Source organism: Austrofundulus limnaeus, unplaced genomic scaffold, assembly GCF_001266775.1.
Source record: "Austrofundulus limnaeus strain Quisiro unplaced genomic scaffold, Austrofundulus_limnaeus-1.0 Scaffold2, whole genome shotgun sequence".
Classification (NCBI taxonomy): Eukaryota; Metazoa; Chordata; class Actinopteri; order Cyprinodontiformes; family Rivulidae; genus Austrofundulus; species Austrofundulus limnaeus.
The window spans coordinates 4,626,941-4,649,835 of NW_013952404.1; the positions used below are offsets into that span (position 1 = coordinate 4,626,941).

A 22,895-nucleotide genomic window follows, 5' to 3' on the forward strand; every position below is an offset into this window, starting at 1 on the left:
GCCCCCACCCCCTGTGAAGCATTTTTACGACAACGGGCCGGAGAACACTTGTCATACCTGCACGCAGCCACACCCCTCCACAGAGAGCATAGGAGCAAGCTGCCCTGCCCTGGGCACACTCATTAACTTCAGCTGGAGATTAGAAAGGCATTCTGAGACAGCTGCTCCTTCCTTCAAAACACTTCCCATCCACTGGGGTCCAACAACACACTCCATGTTTTTGTTTGGGGTCCACAAAAGCCTAGCAGTCACCGTTTTGGTTTACCTTATTAAATGTAATTAATGATTTTTTTTTCTCTAAAAGATGACTTGGAAGGGTAACTGAAAGTTTTGATATGTGTAAAAGTTATGTGACTTGTACACAACCTTCTTATGATCTCGGTCCAGCTGAGCACACATGAAATATTTTGAACAGATGTGTTAAAACCCTCTGCAGCAGCAAACACCATACAACAGTTTAATGCGGTGGTTCCCAAACTTTTCAGCTTTTGACCCACAAAAGACCTGTGCCCCCCAGTTGTTGTTGGTTGATAAGCATTGTTTTCACACCAAATAAACAAGAGCATATAACATTATTTATTATGCTATTTTTGTCCTTTTTAAGTACACTAATCTTATTATTTTGTAAAAACAAAAGGAACAATAATGTTCTTAGTTGTCTTTTTTTTGTGTGTGTGTAACTAATTCAAAAAATATTTTCAGGACCGCACCTTGATGTTTCAGGACCCCACTGTGGGTCCCGACCCCAGCTTTGGGAACCACTGGTTTAAAGTGCCTGTGACATCAAAACTTTTGAATAAAAATGCAWTTTTGGAAYGATAACACTGAGGATGTACTATAAAATAATTTTCATGCTGCTGAGATGAACAGTTGTTGAGATATTTGCATGTGAAGTAACAGGAAGTGATGTCAAATCTGCATCAAAACAGAGCTAAGCTAAAATGCTCAACAGYCCAGACTGCGGAGAGGAATCTGATATTCTAGATTATATTGAGYCGCTATCAGACAGAAACTAAAAAAAAAGTGAGTTCAAATCATAATGTTTCAATAAACATAGACCAGTGAGTTCTTTTTCTTAAAGGAGTTCCCCTTTGATGTCACTTCCTGTTTCCCTTTYTCTTTTCCCAAGACAAGTTCAAAAGAAAAKAGGTCAGTTATGTGTCCAAATGGGTAAAATAATGTGTGGTATGCCAAGGTTCTTAAATAGAACAAAGTTTTCTTTGACTTTTTGTATCTGAAGGASAAGCATGTCAGGCACTTTAATGGACACCAAGCGGCTCTGAAAGGTGTTTCAACTAAACTTTAAGGCGATTTAAGTTGTACAATTTCATAAAACTAAAATGTTTGGTGTCTTTTGCTGATAAAAATTTTAATATTTCAGCCCCCCCAAAATAAAAAAAGTTGTGTTTACCTCAGGTGCAAGGTACTCTGGTGTCCCACAGAAAGTTTTCATGGTGGCACCGTCTTTGATGCCCTCCTTACACAGACCAAAATCTGTGATCTTTATGTGTCCATCTTTGTCCAGCATAAGGTTTTCCAGCTGAGCAGAGGAATTACGAAAGAAAAGATTTATATTATAGTCCATATTTTTTGTGAGGTGTGATCAAAGTTACACAATAATTACACAATAACTATTCCTTAATTAGCATTAATTAATCCTTAGTAAATGATTAGTTAACCTTGAAAACAAAAAGAATGACTCATACTTGATAGGCTATAAATTAACATTAATGCTTTACCCATAAAGGCTAATTACTTCCGAAACCAACATACTCATTGTTACACGTGTTAATCGTTAGAGAATCTTTGAATTGATAATGATTTCGGTCTGATTTCCACAGGTGAAAAGGAACTTGTGGCCCTTCAGTGTTTTAACATTAACAAATAATTAAGAATAAATAGWTTTCACTTTAGAAGGGCTCACAATAAGACTACTAGCAACTGTCCAATTTGTTGCTGCACTGCAGAATTTGTAGATAATCAATAATAAATGTCTAACCCATGGTGTGAAAGTAGATTTATATGAGCATTTACATACATAAACAAACACAGTATATAGAATATTAATTCACGAGTTTTTAAGCATGAATAAACAAAGAGTATGTTGGTTTTAAAAGTAATTAGCCTTTATGGGTAAAGCATAAATAAATTTAATAAATATAAATTAAGTATGAATCATCCTTAATGATGTTTTTAAGGTTAAATAACCTTCTTATATAACCTTATTATTATGATATTGTTAATGATTGAAGCTAAATAAAGTGTAGTTATGAAGTGTTACCAAGTACATTAATAAAAACCAAAACATTAATATACATAATAATATACATAACATAATAAAAAATGATAAAAACAAAAACATTTAATGATTTTAGTATTAACCAACTTATTTGGAGAAATAAAACTAATGAACAAAGTAATTTTCAACTTAATTTGTATTTGTTTTCCATCCATCCATCCATCCATCCATCCATCCATCCATCCATCCATCCATCCTCTTAACCCGCTTCTTTCCTTTCAGGGTCACAGGGGTCACTGTGCAAGGGGTGGGGTACACCCTGGACATGTCCATCACAGGGACACAGAGACAAACAACCATTCACTCTCTCACTCACATCGAAGGACAATTTTAGAGTTGCCAGTTAGTCTAACAGTCATGGTTTTGGTCTGTGGGAGGAAACTGGAGTACCCGGAGAAAACCCACGCACGCACAGAGAGAACATGCAAACTCTACCCAGAAAGTTCCTGGGGTCAGGATTTGCTCTGGCAACCTTCTTGCTGAGAAACAGCATCTCGACCAACTGAGTCACTGTGTCACTCTATTTCTCATTAAATAAATGTGATCTGCACACACTTATTTAACTGCTTTTATTTAAAGATACCTGCAAATAAAAAATACAGTAAACACTTCTCATAGAAGCAGATCAACCATCATTGTTCTAGTTGAAAGCTGCAAACTCTACATCTTACTCTACATATTAAACACGTGCCGACATATAAAAGAAAATCTACTTGATAAGAAAATAAAAATGGGGCCATAAAGACAAGCATCACTTAGAGACACGACTTGAGGTTGTTCGTTCTCCCCATCCTCTCTCACTTCAAGTCACCTGACAGCTGTAGCTCACACGTGGCCAGCAGCGCCCAGCCAGAGTCAGCACATCCTCCAATCCTGCTATCCTGGCATTTTCAGGAGAACCCTCGCAGGCTGGGAGCCTGCCTCGTAAAACCCAAGGGAGGGAAGGAGGGAGGGAATGCACGCTGTGCTGACCTGGCTGGTACAGTTTTATCAGCTGGAAGTAGCACGGCTACAGATGCCCACTGCAGCACTGATAACCCTCCTATACAAAACCGTGCCCATCAATCTGGAAGATGCACGGCTGAGGTCATCCTTACAGAATTCTGTTAATTCTTTCAGCTCAAACACAGAACCAGAGGCTGAGACCTTCCAACATCTTCACTGTGAAATGATGGATATTTTTCTCTCGGCTAAGAACAGCTCTTTTACTGAGCTTAAACTTACAAAGCGATATCAATTACAAACAAAGTGCACAGGTTTCACCCGCTGGGCACCGAGTGTGTGCTACAACCAGAGGCGGTCGCACATTCGTTCAAAGAGCCCCGGTAGTTATTTCTGTCCGTCTGCAGCAGTGTGTGGACCGAGCTCGTCTCCAGCTGCAGTGAGGTCTGGAAGAAGCAGATCAATAAGGCTTGGCCACCGCCACTGCTCAAGATGAAGATAAACCCTATTTATATCCAGGCGGAGGAGGAAGGAATGAAGAAAAAAAAGGGAGAAAAAGGCAGAGAAGAGCAAGAGAGGCCACATTGGGCGAAGGCGAGCACACGTTTCCCTGCCTACCTTTAAATCTCGATAAACCACGTTTCTCTCAGCATGCAGGTAGTCCAGTGCCGACACTATCTCTGCACCGTAGAACCGAGCTCGCTCTTCTGAGAACACCCGGTCTCTTGACAGATGGAAAAAAAGCTGCAGATTGACAACAAACAACACTTAGTGCAAAAGAAAAGGGGCTACATTTTTTTAAAGATCATTAAAATCAAGCCACCGCAAGGCGTGCATTCATGATGTTTTTAAACTGGCTTACCTCACCACCGTTTGCATACTCCATGACGAAACACAGGCGGTCGTGTGTTTGGAAAGAGTATTTCAGTCCCTGAAGAAGAAGAAGAAGAAGAAGGTGTTTAAAGCAGAACTTTGTGTTTCCAGCTAATTCAAGAGGAAGTTGCCGGTGTTATCATGCAAATCGCAAACAAATATCTACAAAGAACTAGATATAAAAAAACATAGGATTTCCAGCATTCAGGCTTGGAACAATATTAAATAGGACCAGTTCTGAGCACTTTGCATCAATCGTTGCTTTCACCTGCCACTCAGTAAAACACAAAGTGTCAAGGTTCACAAAATAGGTTAACGGAATTTTAAAAAAAAGGCTAGCATTACTAAGTATAGTGTGTTTAAAAATACTATTCAAACATCCCTTTTCTGCATATAAGCTGCTGGGTTAATTTGAGGGAGTTTCTGAGCATCTCCGTCAGTTAAAAACTGGTTTAGGTACTCAGGGTTCCTTACAGTCAAGAACGGATGCTTTGAATTCTGGAGGACTCTGTTTTCTGTGAGTGTGTGCGCCACTTCATCCTGTGAAAGAAAAAGCACAAAGAGTGTTTGTGTAAGTCTTACAATAGCTAACTATTTAGGTATCAGTCATTGCTCTGATGCCCTCTCAAACCTGAGTGTTTTTCACCCCCTTTTCACTCTGCTTGTTGGCAAACACTCACTTTCGCTACGATCACCTCCTTCTTTAGGATCTTCATAGCATAGTAGCGTCCTGTGGCCTTCTCCTTTACCAGAATAACTTTGCCAAAAGTGCCTTTTCCCAGGAGTTTGAGGTATTCAAAGTCGTGCATAGTCTAGAAGGCCAAAGCAGACAAAGTTGCATCTGGTTACAAACCGGAGCATTAACAAACCCGAGCTCTAACTAGCTGGGACACACAATCCCTTTGACAAAAACATTGAAGGGTTTTAGGCACCGTTTTACCCACTAAGCAATTTCCACCTCTCTAATGATTTGACCTCAACCGTATGTAGCTGTGTCTCAATTAACCTCTGACACCGAGGAAAAATGTTTAAAATTGTGTGGAGGACACCCAACCCCACAGCTTTGGACTTTTATGTTGTGATAAACGAAGGGGAGTTGTGGACATTAGTGGTGTAAGAAAATATCGATACACTGAAATATTGCGATATTTCATTTCCCGATACTGTATCAATATTCTAAAACCCTGTATCAAATATTAATTAAGTTTTAAAATGTCCACTTTCCTGCCAGCCGTTCATTTTTATGTTGTAGTTCAGCCTCTGACCACTAGTTGGCAGCAGTGAGCCAGCCATTTGGCTCCTCTACCTCTTGAGCGCCAGAGAGTAAGGGAGCATTAGCATTGTGAGTAAACATTAGCTTCATGCTCCGATAGCTGAATCTGAGCGGAAAAGACCGACACCCTCTGCCTTCTAAGCTGAGGTAAGGTTACAAACAGTTACTTATTTGTCAGAATGTCTGTATTTTAAGCCAAATTAAGTGTTTCGTGCGCATTTTTCCCAACTGTAGTCAACTTTCACGTTACGCAAGGCAGGCAGGCAGGCATGTATATAGCGCATGCGTAGCACCTCGAGTGAGCTTGGCATCCCCCCGTGACATAAAACTGTCTGTTGCTCTCAATGTCCGGCTGATCGCATTAAAGTCCATATACTTGAAGTTTATCCTGCTGTGTTCACTTCAAAGACGGTTTAACTGTGTTGTTTAGTTTCTCCATTTATTTACAGTTTATTTTCGGGACCTGCCCTGCTGTTCGACCCACAGTTATGCAAATCATGTTCTGGATGCAGGTCAGCTGATCCCAGAAACTCTGTGCAGCAGCTTCATATAATCTGTTTACTGAACTTTATGACAACATAAAGGCTATTAGGTGTTGGGTGACCATATTGGAAATTAATATTAAAAACTAAAAGCTGCAAAAAATATATTTTCAAACTATTTATTGTCAAATTTAGTCTAATAATTGAAAACATGGATGAAATAAGAAATATGAAACAAATAAATAAAATACATACAAAGCAGAACACACCTAAATGTATCAAAAGTATGTCTATGTAATATTAGTATTTTCTGAGACAATGAACTTTGGGCTTTCATTTTTCATTTTTTACCAGTAAGAGGTTTTTATTTAATAAAATGTTTGGACAAAAAAAAACGCAATATATCGCATTGTGACCCCTCTGTCATGATATGTATCGTTTCGCCAAATTCTTGCCAATACACAGCCCTAGTGGACATGTCATCTGGTGTTGAGCTACCTGTGGTTGATGTTTGGGGAAATAAGGCAAATGAGGGGAAGCTGTCRAAGTGCAACTATAGCATGGTGAAATGTTGAAAAGCAAGAAGAGGGACACAAAAATCTGAGTGGAAATGTGCCAGTACCACTTTGTGTCTGGGTTTGGTCAGGTAGACCTCCATGTCCATGGGGTCTGGAGAGGAGTCCATCATCTCCTCCTCTTGTTTGTGAAGGCCTTCAGCTACTGCCTGGATGGCTTTGGTCCATTCTTCCCTGAAGAGAGACGGAGGCAGCAGAGAGGGGGAGAGAGAAAGATTACATCAGCTCATTTGCCGTCATGCAAGCCCAGCAGCCCAATCACGTAATTGTCTTCTTATCAACAGAAAGGCAATTTCACGTGCGAGTTCTGCCAATAACCAGCGGACCCTGTGAAAGAGTGTAATAATGATTAAATATATATACACTTCTACATGTTGGGGAAAACAGAGCTCTTAATTTGTGCAGGGASAAGGGCAAACAGTGTCCATGTAAATGGCTTGTGTTTCACTGCTCCGCGTGCAGAGGTGTGCGCATCTCGCTTGCCTTTCCTCGGGGGTCTCCACGTGGAAGGTGCGCTCGATGACAGTGGTCCACTGCAGGCAGCGGATGATAAATGTGTTGGGCTTGGGCCGTTCCGTCTTCATCAGCTGGCACTCTGACCACAGCCAGGGAGAGCGGGGTRGGAGATGAAGAGAAGAGTCAGTGTGTAGGAAACAGAGGGGAGAGACAGACCCACAGTTACAGCCATTTATCTTTATCGCCACCCTAACAGGCACTGTCGGCCAATTTGTAAAAGAACAGGTGCACTTTGGTGGAAGAAAACAACTCCCATCCTTAATTTTGAAGCTCCCTCAAAATGAAACCTTGGAAATATAAGGTTTGATCTCAATTTGGGACAAAACAAACTGTAATTTCTGAAAAAAAATACACTTCTAACAAAGTGATGCAGCTGATTTTTTTAAAAAAATCCTTACTTTCTGTTCTTTGTAAAGATAGGAATATAAAAAAACTACAAAAAGGGCTAAGTTTTCTGTGTAATTTTAATTCCAYACTATTTTAAAAAATGTAAAAATTCTGAAATATTCAACATAAAAAAAGAATATACCCTCATATCCCTGTCTAGATTTCTATAATTTGAGTATCACTTCCTTTTTTCTTTCATTGTCTTCTCCTTTTTTTCCACATTTGGAGCAAATAATTGTTATGTAAGCAGTTTGCCAAAAACAATTACTCAGAAGACAGAATTTACAAAGCAAAGATTTCCATCTGCACCTTCTTCACATTAACATCTGCTCCTAAATGGAACATGTCAGCAAATATGTCAGGATGTGACACAAAAATGGCCTCTCTCTGATCGATGGAGGACTCTGACTGGACCACCACTGAGATGCAACATGGTTTCATCACGATGAATATGCATTCCAGCTGTAGCCGCACCGTCAGCAGCGACACACCATGTGTCCTCCAACGGTGGGTTTGCGGTGGTGACAAAAAATTAAAAATAAAAAGCGCCAATGAAGATGGAGACAAGCGCCTCAAAACATAGCCCGGATAAATACTCAAAATCAGGCGGCTAATGGCTACAATAACTCAAAAGCGTTGGGGAGGAAACATTTAGTTAAACAAACAGTGTGCTGTCTAATTGCTGTGCTCAGTCATCAGCACAGCAACTTTCTCTGATGTGAAGATGGAGTGAGCTGGATGGCTTTGGGCATTCGTTGCTGTTACTTTCTGTCACATAATTTAAAAAATAAATGAGAAGTCTGGAAGACATGTAGTGACTGAGGATTGCATCTAATGAACAAGTTTCAAGAGCCAAATATCAAGCAGGTGCATTCTGTGGCAACGTTTCTTTTCCTGCTTTAGTGCAGGAATACAAGAGAGATAATCCTACAACCACTCATCACTGAAAGCATACAGGAGTAATTGTACATAGAAGAGTTACTTGGTCACAATTTTAGGGAAGACCCCCAATACTAATTTGGCCCTTTAAGCACCTGGGAACGCTTTGCTATTCTGACGTAGGGTGAGCAGCAAGTTTTCTACACATCTTAATTTTCTGTCAGCGTATTCCCACTGATAGTTGTTGCATCTATCTTATATGAAGTCCAGTTTTCAAGTAAACATTCCACAGCTAGGGGCCTAAGAAAATATCTATACACTCAAATATTAAAATATTTCATTTCCTGATAGTGTATAATTCTCAAAAGCACTATTTTTAATAGCTGAGCTGAAGCTCCTATGTTTTATAGTTTTTGAGCAATAACCATTTTTATATGTCCAGATACCCCTTTTTCAGATAAATTGGGGGTCCGGGGAGTGGTGGGGGCACTGATTGGTGGGTCTGACCTCAGAGCTAAACAACAAAATAAATCTGAAGCTCCTATGTTGAACAGTTTCTGAGTTATAAGCATTTTGCATGTCCAGACATCCCCTCTTTGAAAGGAGYCCCCTCCTCAAATATGGGGTCTATCGTAAAACCGTTGGCTGGCGCAGTGTAGGTCGGACTCAYCTACAGTCCTGCCAAATTTCATGTTGACTGGTGCAGTCGTTTTTGTGCTACGACTGACCAAAAATCACTGAAAAAAAATAAAATAAACAGTACGAAAACAATATGACTACCGCTTACGCTTCGCGTGCGGGGGTCATAATAATCAGACTTTATGCATGTAATGTATTCTCTTTATACTGAGTTTTTAAACAATTTGAATCTTTTTGAGTAAAAACTGGCAATATATCACCTTGCTTACAATATCGTAATATATCGCGATATATCACAGCGTGACCCGTGTCGTGATATGTATCATATCACCAATTTCTTGGCAATACACAGCCATACTACCAGCAGCTTTATCTTTTAAAATAAAACCTTAGCTGGAGCTTTCATGTCATGTCCTGAACATGGTTCTGCAGGAGGTTTCTTCTCGTTAAAGGGGAGTTTTTCCTCTCCACTGTTGCCAATGTGCTACTCAGGATGAGAGACTGTGACAGTGATTCAACCGCAATCAGCTGGCTTCCTTAGATTGTTTGTTGTATGATGTACATGATGACATTTGTTATGACACATCAACTGAACATTAAGGTTGGGCATAATCGTATCGTGTGTGATTAATCGTCAGAAAAACAATCAATTTTTGGCTCTTGACAATTAATACGATTAATGCCAACAGGTAGAATCCRCTCGCTGCTCCTCTCAGGTTCAAATATGACGAACATTAAAAAAAGTTCTGTAACTTATTTATCTATCAACACAATTTAAAATTTGATGTATAGCCTGAAGTCTGTAATTTTGACACAATTTGGAACAGACTTTTATGAAGAGCAAATCTTTCCCACTAAATTGGTCATGGACAAAACTAATCGTGATCATTTTGCCATCACCCCTGGACAAATAAGGGTGTCCAGGGACTCCAGGGGATTAATCGTCAAATTAATCGTTATCAGCTAAATACCACAATTAATCGTGATTTATTTTTTTGCCAATATTGCCCAACCCTACTGAACATGCTCACTTTACAAAACAGACTCCCTAGAGAGTTGTTGTTGTAGCTTCAATTCAGTTTATATAGCACCAAGACACAACAAATGTCATAACGTCTTCTACTCCCCTTGTGTGGTTCCTACGTGTTGAGTTTTTGAGACAAAAAAAAATATGAATGAGCTTGATATTATAAAAATCTTGATATCTTGATTATATAAACTTTTGCTGTAAATTTATTAATTTGACATCTATTAATTTAATTCATAGATGTCAAATTAAGATTTCTTGTGAAAGTAGAATCATGTACATCACAAAGATCTGATAGAGACATTGGTCCAACAACAAACAGAAGGCAAGCAGGTATTAATGCTCTAGAAACATTGTTTTTGTTTACAAAACCTCAGAGTGAGAACCTGGTTCCAAACGTGAGACAGAAAACTAAACCTTCACTTCTAAAGCACAATGGAGGACCACCGTGACAATGATTTATTTAGGGAAAGAAAAATTTAAGAAAGCACCTGACATCAACATTAAAATAGAAGAAAAGAAAAAGGTGTAAAACATTTTCTTTTTTGTCCTTTTGTTACCAGATGTGAACTTGGTAAGCCAAGCTGAGGTCTGACTGTGTTTTCCAACTAATAGCTCACAGCTGTCGTGCTTTTTAAGTAATTGCTAAAAAAAGTAAATAAAAACGGATCTAAACTTRAAAAAGAAAAAGTAAAGCAAGCTGCCAAGAAACTAGGAGGAAGAAAAGTGGTTCCTCTGATGTAGATACTCACGTGCTACAGAGAAGTTATTTAAGGGGGTTTCCAGCTGGTCAACATCTTGTGGTCGTTCTTTGTAACCGATAAATGTACCATCACTCTTCAGCAGAAAATACCTTGGCCTCCAGGTCTTGATGTATTCTCCTKATATGGAAAGAARAGAGAAAAATACTGTCTTTTTTTTWAACTGAAAAATGTTCATTTTCACACCCTCAAAAATGTACAAGTTTTACGATTAATGGTCAAACATGCACCTTGTTGCTCTTGATTATCTACTTTTATTTTTTAAAGTATAAGTCAGCTGTAAGACAAATGTTGGTTTTAGCTAAAAYTAAAACACCTTATTCCTCAAGGTTTAAAAAAAATGATGCACTTTGGACAATATAGTACAAAGAAAGTACAAATGTATATTTTTCACCTAAACTTTAAAAAAGGTCTTTATTTGTTTAACCAGGRCTGTATTATTGTGGTATGAGATCTCTATTTTAGGGAGTTCTGGTGAAGATGGCACAACAAAACCAAAAGCAGTTTTTCATAAAAGTATTACTATAAAAAAACTAATAATCAGTTGATTTTTAAGAGCAACAAAAATGTTTCCAATGTCCTCTACAATTTCCAAAAAATGTGTATTTTTTTTCTATCAATTCAATTTCTAAACAAAACATCCCACACTTCTTTTAGACACCTGCTATAACCTCAAGCATGCGTGCTCATCCTAATCACTTAGACACACTGCACTTGCATCGCACAAATGAATTTCTCTGAAGGCAGACAAAACTCAATTTATTTCAGTGATGCTTCAGGAAATGTTGCGCCAGATGTTGCACAGACGGGGCAGAAAAAAAAAAAAGAAGAAGAAGAAAGGCTTACATACCACCATAACAAGGCAGTGGCACACAATGGTGTGGAACTTGAATATTTATACAGGAAAACTGTAATTTATTTTTAATTACGAAGCCACATATTAACCCCCTGCAGAGAAGCGCCAAGCTGTCCTTAATTGCTCCATTTCCTCCAACGCAGGAGTGTGGCATTTCGCGTGCAAGAGACRTGCAAGAGATGTGGAAGATCTGTCAATATGAGCTTCTGCTACACTCTTCAAAAACACACTTCTGATTGATGAAACTGATAACAGACCAAACAGTACAAAAACATCTGCAGCTTGTGTAAAGCAGGTTCCTACATTTCTTGTTTTTACAAAATCACATGAATTACACAACCTTATCACAATATAGGATGTGTTGTTTTGGTTACCCCCAAACATCTTTTCTTGTTTCACTTAAACACTTTGTTTTTTCATCATGAAGTGGTACAAGTAGTAAATTCTAACAAGATATCTGCAATTTGGCTTTCCAGTTCCAGGAGAGGGAGAGATTAAACAGATATTTTGAAAGCAAGTCGTTTAGATAAAGTTATTCTCACGCAGCAAGATGAAGTCTTATAAAATGAGATGCTTGTACATAATTTTCCAGTTGTGTCGGTACATCACAGCACAAATGAGCTTCACAAACTTGTTTTCTACAGAGTCATTATTTTCACATAAAACAACTACTAATTTAGAAATCAGCACGTCTTTGTCAGCAGTTAGATGGTCTTTCAGTTAAAGGTAAATGAGCTACCTAACGCAATAGCAAAGATCTTTAGCTTTTTTATATCAAGGACTTGAGCTTTCAGCTTCCACATTAGTCACCTACATATGATGATCTTTAAAGAATCAACATGGACCAGATTATTTACCACAAGCCTTAAAAGCCTTTCAGCTTCCTGTTTGATACAAAGCTGTTTGGACTTGCAACATTAATTAAATCAAAGTACACACGAGGGGCATTTTAAAAACCGACACCTGAATCTTCGTATGACCATAAACTCTTCGCGACCTTTAGTGTTGAGTCTGTTTTTTTTCCTCAACTGGGCCCCAGCTGGTGACATGTTCTGTGGTCAGGTTTTGGCTGACCCATACCCCTCACCCCCCCACCATCGCCCACTGAGGACAGTATGTGCACAATGCAGAGACGACATAATGAGCCCCCTACCTGACACCGCGACAACAAAACGAGAGCGCATCTCACCGACGCAAACGAGACAAAAAAAAAAGTTTCTGCTGAGAAGTTTTGGTTTAGAAGTAAGAATGCAGCAAATCACTTCCAGACTGGGGAATTTACTCGTGCACACACTGCAGGATTCAAATCCTGACCGACAGGTATTTGTGAAAAGCTCCAGTGCTTGTGTGCAAATAGATGCGCGTTTATTCGTCAACTCGCAGGCAATAAAAACACATGTGTGTTAGCGATTGCGTCGACGTGCAGTCTGAAAGGTTGAGGGAGCTTTTCCCTGCCAGCTCCGCTGACGCATGGCTCCCACCAGAGAAGCAGCATGGGAGGTAATGCGTGACGCTGCAGCTCAAGGCTTGGCGTGTTCTGCATTTGGAGACACTGAGGTGGCCTTGATCCCATGGATGTCAGGGAGATGAAAACACAAGCCCAGCATTCCCAGTCACTTGAGTCTTCCAAGTAATGTCACCATGCTGAATTTTGACATGAAGTGTTACTTGATGAAGGATTTTGAGCAACGATTTTACTCAAACTGACAAAAAAAAAAAAAAACTTAAAAAAATTTAACTTTCGCCACTATTTCCACACATCCATGTTGCACTTTTAACCAGTGCAGACTCATTTAGACGGGAGGACGTTGCAACTTCCTTATGTGTGACCGCAAACATGGTCACATGACAACAGTGGAAACGGCTATATCCGGTTGTCTGCGAGTGCGTCTCCACCGCTGAGCAGCGCAACACACACACAGACACACACAGACTGCACTTAGAGCATAAACAACAAAGATGACCCTTGTAAGCTTCCCATTTACACTCATTTCCTCTTCTACTTTTATTCAGCTGTACTTTCCACACAGCGGCTTTTCTTAAGCRCTGACACGATGTGAAAGTGAAACTGACAGCTGGACTTTTTTTTGTTTTTTTGCATCTTTATACAGTTCATGTAAACAAAGTTAAGGAAAGAAACTGTGGTTACAGACATGCACTCGGTGACAAACGAATGCAAAACATCTTGCAAAAGGAGCGACTGCAATTCTTGTTGGGGGAGGTAGAGTTGCAATGCTGGTTCGACGTTGAGGATCACAAAAAGGTAATCTAGTTGTTTAGACTGGAACAGAAGGATGTCAAAAACAGTACAACACAGCTTTGGAAATGATAAATGATTTAAATCAAATTACTATAAAGACATATTCATCAGTTATTGCAAAACTGGTTTACTGGACAGGCAACTGAGCAGGAGTTGTGAAAGGGGTGTTAAAAACAAATAATAGCAAACACAATCAAAAACTTTTATATAAAAAAAGTCAGAGAAAGCTACTTTTAACTTTCACAGAACTTCAGTGTTTTGCAAAGTAGACCTGAAATACATCCTGTATAGTGAGCAAAGCAGCGTAAACAGCTGACAAAGGACAATGGGCCTCTAAGAACACAACAGAGCTTTCTGCTTTTAAGTCAGATCATCATCACAGCGTTCCAGTAAACTGAACCCTGTTTGATGTCAAAATGTTCTCCAAAACAGGAAAATGGCCCACAGACAGACTGACCACAACCTAGATAAGATAAAACCTACAGCAAGTGTGGTTCTCCGTGTCACAGAATCAACGGTTTTCTTTGAAAACAAAACAAAAAGTTTCACTGCAGACATGTGGCTCAGCTCAACAACATTAGAGGAAGGACAGAAGCATAAAATGACTGATTTGACTCAAGTTGAGCGATGAGAGAACTGGAGGGGATGAAAAAGCTTTGTGCGGAGAGCTGTGCCGAACGGAGTGCTAGTGAGACAGATCACTACATATGTTCCCTACATATGTACGACTGCGAGCGGAGGGGAGTGTGCGGGCAGGAGTCAAGTGTGTATGAGCCATGTGCACGGTGTGTGTGCATGGGAGGAGCTGTCAGGGCCTGATAGAGTGTCTTTACATGACAAGCAGCTGCTGAGGGCTGGGATGCGCGCTGGGCAAAGTGGAAAATAATGAACAGAGAACCGCTGCCAAACACAACAGAATTCATCTTTATTTGCCAGCTGCTGTGTGGCCTTGCATGTGGACAGTTCTWGCATGCGACTGCCACGCCCTTTACACCCTAAACACAAAACATACAAAGTGCCGTGGGAAAGAACCGGTTTGGCCACAGCTGTACGAGGCGGAGCGTCCGCCCATCTGCTCATGTTCACCGAATCACCTTTATGATCTCTAAAGTGATGTTGCACCTTTACAGACTTCACCTGTTCGTGCCTCGCAAGAAAGCAGAATTTGACATGCATATTCTTCAAATACAAAAAGTCAAAGAAAACATCTTTATATTTAAGAAAGTTGGAATAATTCACACAATTTAACCCACTTTGATCCATAAATGGCATATTTTCTTTTGAACTTCACTCAGCTAAAGTGAAACAGGAAGTGACATCAAAGGGGAACTCTTTAACAAAGAAAACTCTCTGGTCTTTGTTTATTGAAACACTAGCTGTGTTTCCATTAACCATGAAAATGCGCAAATTAGAATTTCGAAAATAAATTTGCTCAAAAGGAAACAAGTCAATTTCGAAAAAAATTACATTTTTTGACTAAATGTTTTTGCGCTAGGAAGAGGTGGTTTTTCGGCCGTATCGAAATTGGTGTATTTCGCAAAACTGCAATGGAAACTTTTTTCGCATCACGGGAGTCACGTGATCAAGAACCGGCTGTTTCTATTGGCGAAAAAGAAGACAAAGAAGAAGATAACAGGAAGTAAAAGTAGTAGTGAAATCACCGAAGTAGTAAAAGAAAGTACTAAACTCACGACTACATTTTCCCAAAAACACAGCATACGTAGCCGCTCCCAAGTATAAGGGGCTTGTCACTCGAAAGGCTCGATACGACGCCGACGTCTCCTCTGATGACGAGCGCTAGTGTTGTGGTAGCAATATGCTATGAGTTTACATACATTGCCCCCATGTTTGTAACTACTTATCGCGAGAACAAAACGTATTCACGCGAGACTTTAATAGCATTTCTTACTTAATGGAAACAACGCAATTGCGAAACTATGTTTTTTCGACATTAACAGAATATCGACAAAGTTTTGCGCACATTTGCAATGGAAATGCAGCTAATATTGAACTCTGACTCTTCTCCAACTCTCTGATAGAGACTCAAAATAATTTTAAGAAACATCAGATTCTCCTCTACAGTCTGGGTTGTTAGCTGTTGTAGCAGCGCTCYGTTCATGTGCAGACATTCCCCTTTGACATCACTTCCTGTTACTTCACAGGCAAACATCTCAACAACTGCTCATCTCAGCGACATGAAATTTCTTTTGCAATATTTTATCAATGTTCTAAAAATGCATTCAAATGTATTACTAAAATTTGACGTCACGGGCACTTTAAAGCAATTTAAATTCACATTAAATCTTGAGACACAGAAGCGATTTGCAAGTCAACTCGGCTTAAGAGTCCTGAAGTATAAAGGCCAGCCAGACAGGCTTATTGAAGAATTGGTGAAGCAAAGAGGGGAAAAAATGTGGAAATCTTCACACAGAAAAGGGAGAGAGAAAGGGCGGTTAGTGGCCGTTTCCGAGGAGCACTCTCTATTCGTCTCCATGTGACAACGACAGGAATGCTGAGGTCCCAGCTGCTGTGGTTTGTTGGCTTTTAATAAGACCCATCATGTACCATTCATCAAGCAGCCCGCGGAATAAAAAGGCCACAGCATCCCAACAATATGTCCAAAGTAAAAGCCCTGTTGCACATCATATCTGTTCTAATCTCCGTGTCGAGTAGTTTTTAATTATGGTAAACATTTGACACAAGATAAGCCACGGACACGGAGGAAATCATATTGTTAAATGGCTCAATGATCTCACACACTGCAAGGAAGTTTGAGGGTCAGACACTGTGCCTCTCAGTGCCTACACCCAGTGGTTGGACTTCCTGAGAGGACTGCTGTTGGGTTTTGTCCCCGTCTGGCCATTCATAGCTTGGGGATGAGAGGAAGGGAGCCAGTGGAAGCTGCACAAACTGTGCATTTGTGAATGTGTGTGTGAGAGTGGTGGGAATCGGATGAGGGGGTGGGTGCGTGTGTGGGGGAAGGCGGAGGTTGAGGATTAGGGAATTAGAACTCCAAAAGCAAGAGGGGGGGCTTCATCTTTTGTTGCCCCCCCCACCAACCTCCCCTCCTCAGTCACCCCCGCCATCCCCTCGGCTCTTTTCTGCCGGGTTCTGCCTGTAGGCTGCAGCTGCGGCCCACCGCCCTGTGCTCTGCATCTCAATGCGCCACAGCCTCCAGAGAGAGGGTTCCCTGATGCAGGGGTCACCAGTGAGTCCCAGTAACCACCGAGCGCTGGCCTAATCGGAAGGCTCGTGGCGGGACTGTGAAACCACTGGTTCACTCTGACCAAATAAGGCAGCGGCAGACTTTCAACTTCAACTTGCATCGAGAAACAGGAACTCCTTCCTTCCTTTCTGTTGCTTTACGTTTTCTCGACAACCAAACTTTTCACATCTCGTTTTCTTTCAGCTGGATGGAGGGGGGGCCGCAGAGCTAGCAGCATCAACACGATGAGTTGAAGGACCATCCTGGAATCTAACCCTCTCCTTTTTCCTCTCTGTCACTAGGGCTGCTGTTGCTAACCCTAACAAGAAAAAAAAAGGCCAGGGGGATGGGGAAGAAATGGAGGCTGCCTCTCTTTCTCACGCTTATAAGAAAGCCCTCACTTCTTCTCCATGGTGAGTGACACCTGCTGATTACCATAGAGACACTGTGGGAAGTTCCCCCTGCCACACTGGGGCTGAGATTTGCCCCTTCTCCCTGGGTAAACAAGCAATCCATGGATTTGTTAACAGGGTTACTTCACGGCAAACAAATAAACACACATTATTTAGAGCAAATTAGTGCCAATGAACTCTCGAGGACTGATGTAAGCTCACTCTCTAAAGAGATTTAAAAACCTGGGGGACACCCCACCCCCCTTCCAAAAGGCAGGCATTTAGCTTAAATTTCTAATCCAAATACATTAATCAACATAAATGTCAACTTGTACGAATTTTCCGTAAGTTATAAAGGATTTTACGTCATTTTGCAAGTATACGGACGTATAGAGCAAGCATACATATTCTTTTTCAAGTCTTATGGATTTTTTTCAAAACCTTATTTTCAAATTTATCTAACATGTCGAGCCTGTAGGATGATAAAAAGTAACCATCTTCCAACGTGTCGCTAGAAATACGTTCACTGGCGCTGTTATCTCCGCAGCCGACAGCCCCCASGCGGGTGYGAGTTGTAYGGATTTTTAGCAAAACTTRCGAATTTTTGAGGCTCTTTATACAGGTAAACGTCCAAAGGGGTTGACATGTAYGAATCAACTCTTTATCCAGATTTAAAACAACTTGTAAAATGTTGTGAGTAATAAAATAGACAGATATATTGGTTTTAATGAATCTGTCTTTCCATCTTTTCTCTTAAGTGGAGATTTGTGCCAACAACATGACTGATGTCAGAGACTGAAAGCTTTTTTTTTTGCCAGTCCTTAGTAGCTGCCATAGGTTTGAACTGTCAACAGGGTCATTATACCACAACAGTGTGAGGCAAGGAAGTATGAGAGAACTGAGAAGGGATGAGGCTGTTGGGGTGGACCAGATGAGAAGAACAGGACCACTATGAGACTAAAAACAGAGAAAGAAAAAAAACACAAATGAAGACGACATAAAAACTACAAGAGCACCGCTGAGTACCACAGTTGGGACAAGCAGGCGGACTCTGCACAGAAAAGTAAGCACACAGCAGGYTTGCCACGAGAGAAGGCAAATGGTGGAGGTGCCATCTCCCGCCGCCTCCTGGTTTTACCAGCGAGCCTGCCCGCCAGCAGCTGCACCCCCATAATTTACTTCTCTCCACCACATTTAGCAGGAAGACTGCTTCCCATTACCCAGAGCAGGGGGTCTGCGCTGACGGCCAGAAGCCCAGCCTGCCAGAGCGCTGGCGTCCTGGTGCGACACCCTCTGCTGCTGGACCCTGCCTACGGGGGCTCAACTCCCCGATCAGTCACTGTGGCTTTTACTGCTGGTGGTTGACTGGGTTGAATAAAATCACACTTAAAGTTAGGGTTATCAGCTTTAAAGCTTTTCACAAAAATGTGTGAGTCTAATAATAAATAACTTGCCATCACTAAATTGTATTAAACTTTAAACAGATGCTATATTTAAGTTTGTTTCATTTTGAGGGTGGTTTATCTCAGAACTCGAAAGCATCAATTTTATTTTTCATAAGGTTTAAAACGCCACCATGGATCTATATCAATTTGCCTTTTTTCCCAACACTCATGTCATTTAATTTGATCACAAAATGGAATAAGTTTTGATCTTTCGCACATCAAATTTTTCTCGGTTTTCAAATTTTTCAAACCACATGATCAAATATCAGCAGTTTGATAACAGTTGTAAAACAGCAAAGTCTGTGAATGTGGTCAACGAAAGCTGGTGACGTTTAAAAAGAAGCTGCAGATGATCTTGAAACACTAAAGTTTGTGGAGAAAAACTATTTGATCTAAAATAGTTTTAAGCTTTCCATTTTTGGGATTATGCCACTTATCCTTCGGAATATTTCCATGTGTTTAAAAACAACAATGAAGAATAAAACAAAGTCCCAGCAATCCAACATCTATTAGTTTTTATAAAATTTGAAAAGAGAGCTGAGTTAAAAACTTTAAGAATGCTGGTGACTAAAACCCTCTTCAAACTATTCATTTAAAACCTTTAATTTTAAAAGMAATTTTTTCCCTAAAACTTAAAAAATACCTTTATAAAACAACAATCACTTTATTTTTAGAGGGACACTTGAGGCATTATACTGTTTTACAACTGTACTGTTAAACACTGCAAAGCCTGTACACAATTTTATTGTTAATTTTAGTTCAGCAACTCACTTCAAAATAAAATGTGTTCATCTCTTTTTTAAATAAACTGTTCTTTTTTCCCCCATCTAATTGGTGTTTGCACTCCAAAGTAAACACCACCCAGAAATCAACTTTGTTTTTGGGCTTGAGCCAAGTGTCCTGAAAATCCTAAAGTCTTGGCTCCTGGTCTGTTTTTATAAACACTGGAAGATACCCTGAGCTGTCATCCAACTGCATTATGCAGCTTAGCCTGAAGTCCGTGTTCTCACCTACAAAGAGGACTACAGCTTTTAAATAAATGCAGACTATATGGTGTTGATCAGAGGTCAAAACCATACTGGTTGTAGAGGTTAGGTTGTGGATCAGTTAATATCCTCTGATCTTGTAAACTGTTGTTAAAATAAACTCCGATTATATGGCGTTAATCAGAGGTTGATGCAGTGCAGAGCTTAGTCATCACTCTTTGGAAAAAAAAAACCAAGCTTGTTTATCTGGTACACCTCACCACAAAGGTATGGGGAAGTAGTGAACACCAGAGCCTGGAGCTAATTTAWGAATACCTGTTGTCATACAAGATCAGAGGATATTAACTGATCCACAACATAACCTCTACGCCCAATATGGGCTTTTGCACTCAGCTGGATGGCACTAGAGTTGGGCAAAATCATATCGCGTAATTAATAGCCAGAAAAATGGTCAATTAATATTTGCCACTTTGCAATTACTGCAATTAGTGCCATGTGATGATGTATTCTTGTATGCACCACACTATTAGGCACACATGTGAGCCCAATGGTAAAGGAAGCGTAGAGCAACTAATGCTTAAGGCCCCAACATACTCAGGTGTACTTCGTTATGCGCGGACTGGAAGCGGATGTCTGTCGGACAGGTCAGCGCAGAGATCAGTTTTTTACGTCCACGTCAATAAACTGCCTGGTAAGTTCACATCAAACTGTTTTGGATGACACACCAAGCAGATAAAGTTGAGAATCTGTGTCATTTGTGGACGAAATGGAGTCAAATTTTGTAGAGCGTCTCACAGAGGAGATTAGAAAAGAGAGAAACTTTGACAAACAATTTTGAGAGAGGAAATAGCTCAGACCCTTGGTATAGTAAGTTCTTTTCTTCTGTTGTTTTAAAGCTAAAATGCAAACTATCTATTCCTCCTCATCCTTGACTCCATGACTGAAATTGCAAAAAAAAGTAAGGAATTTGTCAGGCAATCAGTACACTCAAGGTTGGATCTCAAACGTTTGCAGACAATATGCACAGAGTCCGCGTAGCTCACAGTAGGCTCGAGTATGTGGATGTCTTAGCCCTACAAATATGTTTAATCACCTGAAATACTGCCATAAACTGGAGTACCAGGAAAGCCAGAAAATATCGAACAAAGCCACGACATTAGCCACATGCAGTGCAAATGTTGTCTATTATACATCATTGGCTAAATGCCACAATTAATCATATTTTTGCCAAACTCGCCCAGCCCAAGATGCATCAAGTTTCCCATCATAACATAGGGGTTTCACAACACCTATAGTCAATTCTGTCTAATATCTAAATAATTTTTAGATTAATAACAAAAAGGTACTAATAAATTTTTACTGTTTTTAAATTAGGCATATGCAATAGGAGTTATTTGTAAAAGCTTTTTAAAACCATGTATTTTTGTTTGATCCAAATTTATTACAGGATGTACAATGTACTGATTCATAAATCCACACAAAACATTTAATTAAAAGAAACTTAAGGGGCAAGATCTGTACATTTGTAACCATTTTTCTTGTTCATTTGTCCAGTTTTTATGTTCAAACATTGAAATTTTAAAATAAACTTTTGAGATTGTCAGCAGTCTTAAATGTAAACATGGTAATCAAGCATTCAAAAAGGAGGGCTTCTGAGTTTTATTTTGAAAATCCCTCACTTTTGAAGTGAATACTTTCTCCAAATTTGGTGAAACACTCTTCTAGTGCARCAATATGCCTGTGTGAGTGTTGGTGCGGAGCAGCAGCGCGTGGCCACTGACAGCCATAATGAGGGGATGTGTAGGAGCCTGGCTGAGCCCAACAATAAATCTGTCAGAAATTTAAGGATGAGATGTCTTGAGACAGTCAGCAGCACAGCATCACAACATATTTCTTAATCAGATGGAGTTGCTTCTTGGAAGAGTGTTGAATAAAAGAAAACTCTGCATTCCCTTACTGAGATATTATATTACAAACTGTTACCATTGTGAAAAAAATGTTGGCCGAATTGTTGCAGGTCTGCTCACCAGATGCAGATATTCATAGGATCAAACAATACGTTTCATTTTCTGCGTCTTGTTCTCCTGCCCCCCACCTTCTCCTCCCTCTGTGTCTCATGAAGTGTTCTGGACCACCAACAAGGTTTTGCTTGGAGGAGCACGTCATGGGTGTCCTTCAACCGCATGACCAGCAAAAGAGGCCAATCAGCTGATGAGCTGCAAACCAAACCACAAGAAGTTCTCTGTGGCACGTCGCGCACAACCTCCACCGACTCTCCCCAGGCTRACTGGGTCACTGAACAATGTTCTAGGGACTTTACAAAAGATGCTGTTTAACTTCTGTCCCTTTTATTTTCCCCTCGCCACCTCTGCTGGTGTGTTTTCAGCTTCCCCTCCCCGTTTCAAGCCAGCCCTCCTCTCAGGAGACGGAGCCAGCTGAGCGTTACCCAAATCCAACAGTTGTTGTGGACTTCGTTAGCCTAACGAGGGGGACGGCTCTTTATACTTGTCAGGGAGCAAATGAGTCAAACAAACAAGGGCCAGGGAAGAGGCGAGGACAAGCAAGTGCTGTTGAGCTTCACTGCGTTTTTGGCCACGGAGCCTCGCTGGAAACTAGGGAACCCACAATCCATCTCTTTGATGTCTGATGATGCTCCGTCTTTGATGAAAACTTGGTGGGGGGGGGGGGACAAAAGAAAAACAATGCTCTTCCAAAAAGGAGTAGCATGCTGCTCGGTGTCTGTGACCACTAGAGGCTGTAGGCACATTTGAAGTGTGTGGGTGCACACTGCGCAGCTCCTAAAAAGGGAAGTATCATTTGGGGACACATAACAACTGGGTATGATAGTAACAAAGTTACAGTGTGTGTGTGTGTGTGTGTGTAAGCCTGTCCTTGTGATGTGGTTTGTCCAAAGGGCACTGGGTAATGTCCTGCCGGTGGTGTTAACAATAAATAAGCATGCCTCACACTGACCATACCCACTTACAAAACTAGTGCTGTACCAAACGATTATTTTCTAAATCAATTAATCTAACGATTATTTTTTTCGATTAATCTAACAACAAATCTATATGTTATTCTGATGTGAGTGCACTGGA

The 22,895-nt window shown here is 40.4% G+C and overlaps 1 protein-coding gene across 4 annotated transcripts in view; it reads right to left on the bottom strand.

Annotated features, from left to right (window-relative positions):
* The window catches only part of akt1 (v-akt murine thymoma viral oncogene homolog 1), a gene marked incomplete at its 3' end in the record, with an annotated part of 41,545 nt that overhangs the window by 5,474 nt on the left and 13,176 nt on the right, over positions 1–22,895 (bottom strand). For all 4 annotated transcript variants that reach the window (XM_014011865.1, XM_014011879.1, XM_014011871.1 and 1 more), the window contains 8 exon segments: positions 1,412–1,540; positions 3,860–3,985; positions 4,104–4,172; positions 4,589–4,654; positions 4,795–4,926; positions 6,492–6,618; positions 6,928–7,039; positions 10,645–10,773. In XM_014011865.1, the coding sequence (XP_013867319.1) occupies positions 1,412–1,540; positions 3,860–3,985; positions 4,104–4,172; positions 4,589–4,654; positions 4,795–4,926; positions 6,492–6,618; positions 6,928–7,039; positions 10,645–10,773 (890 nt within the window).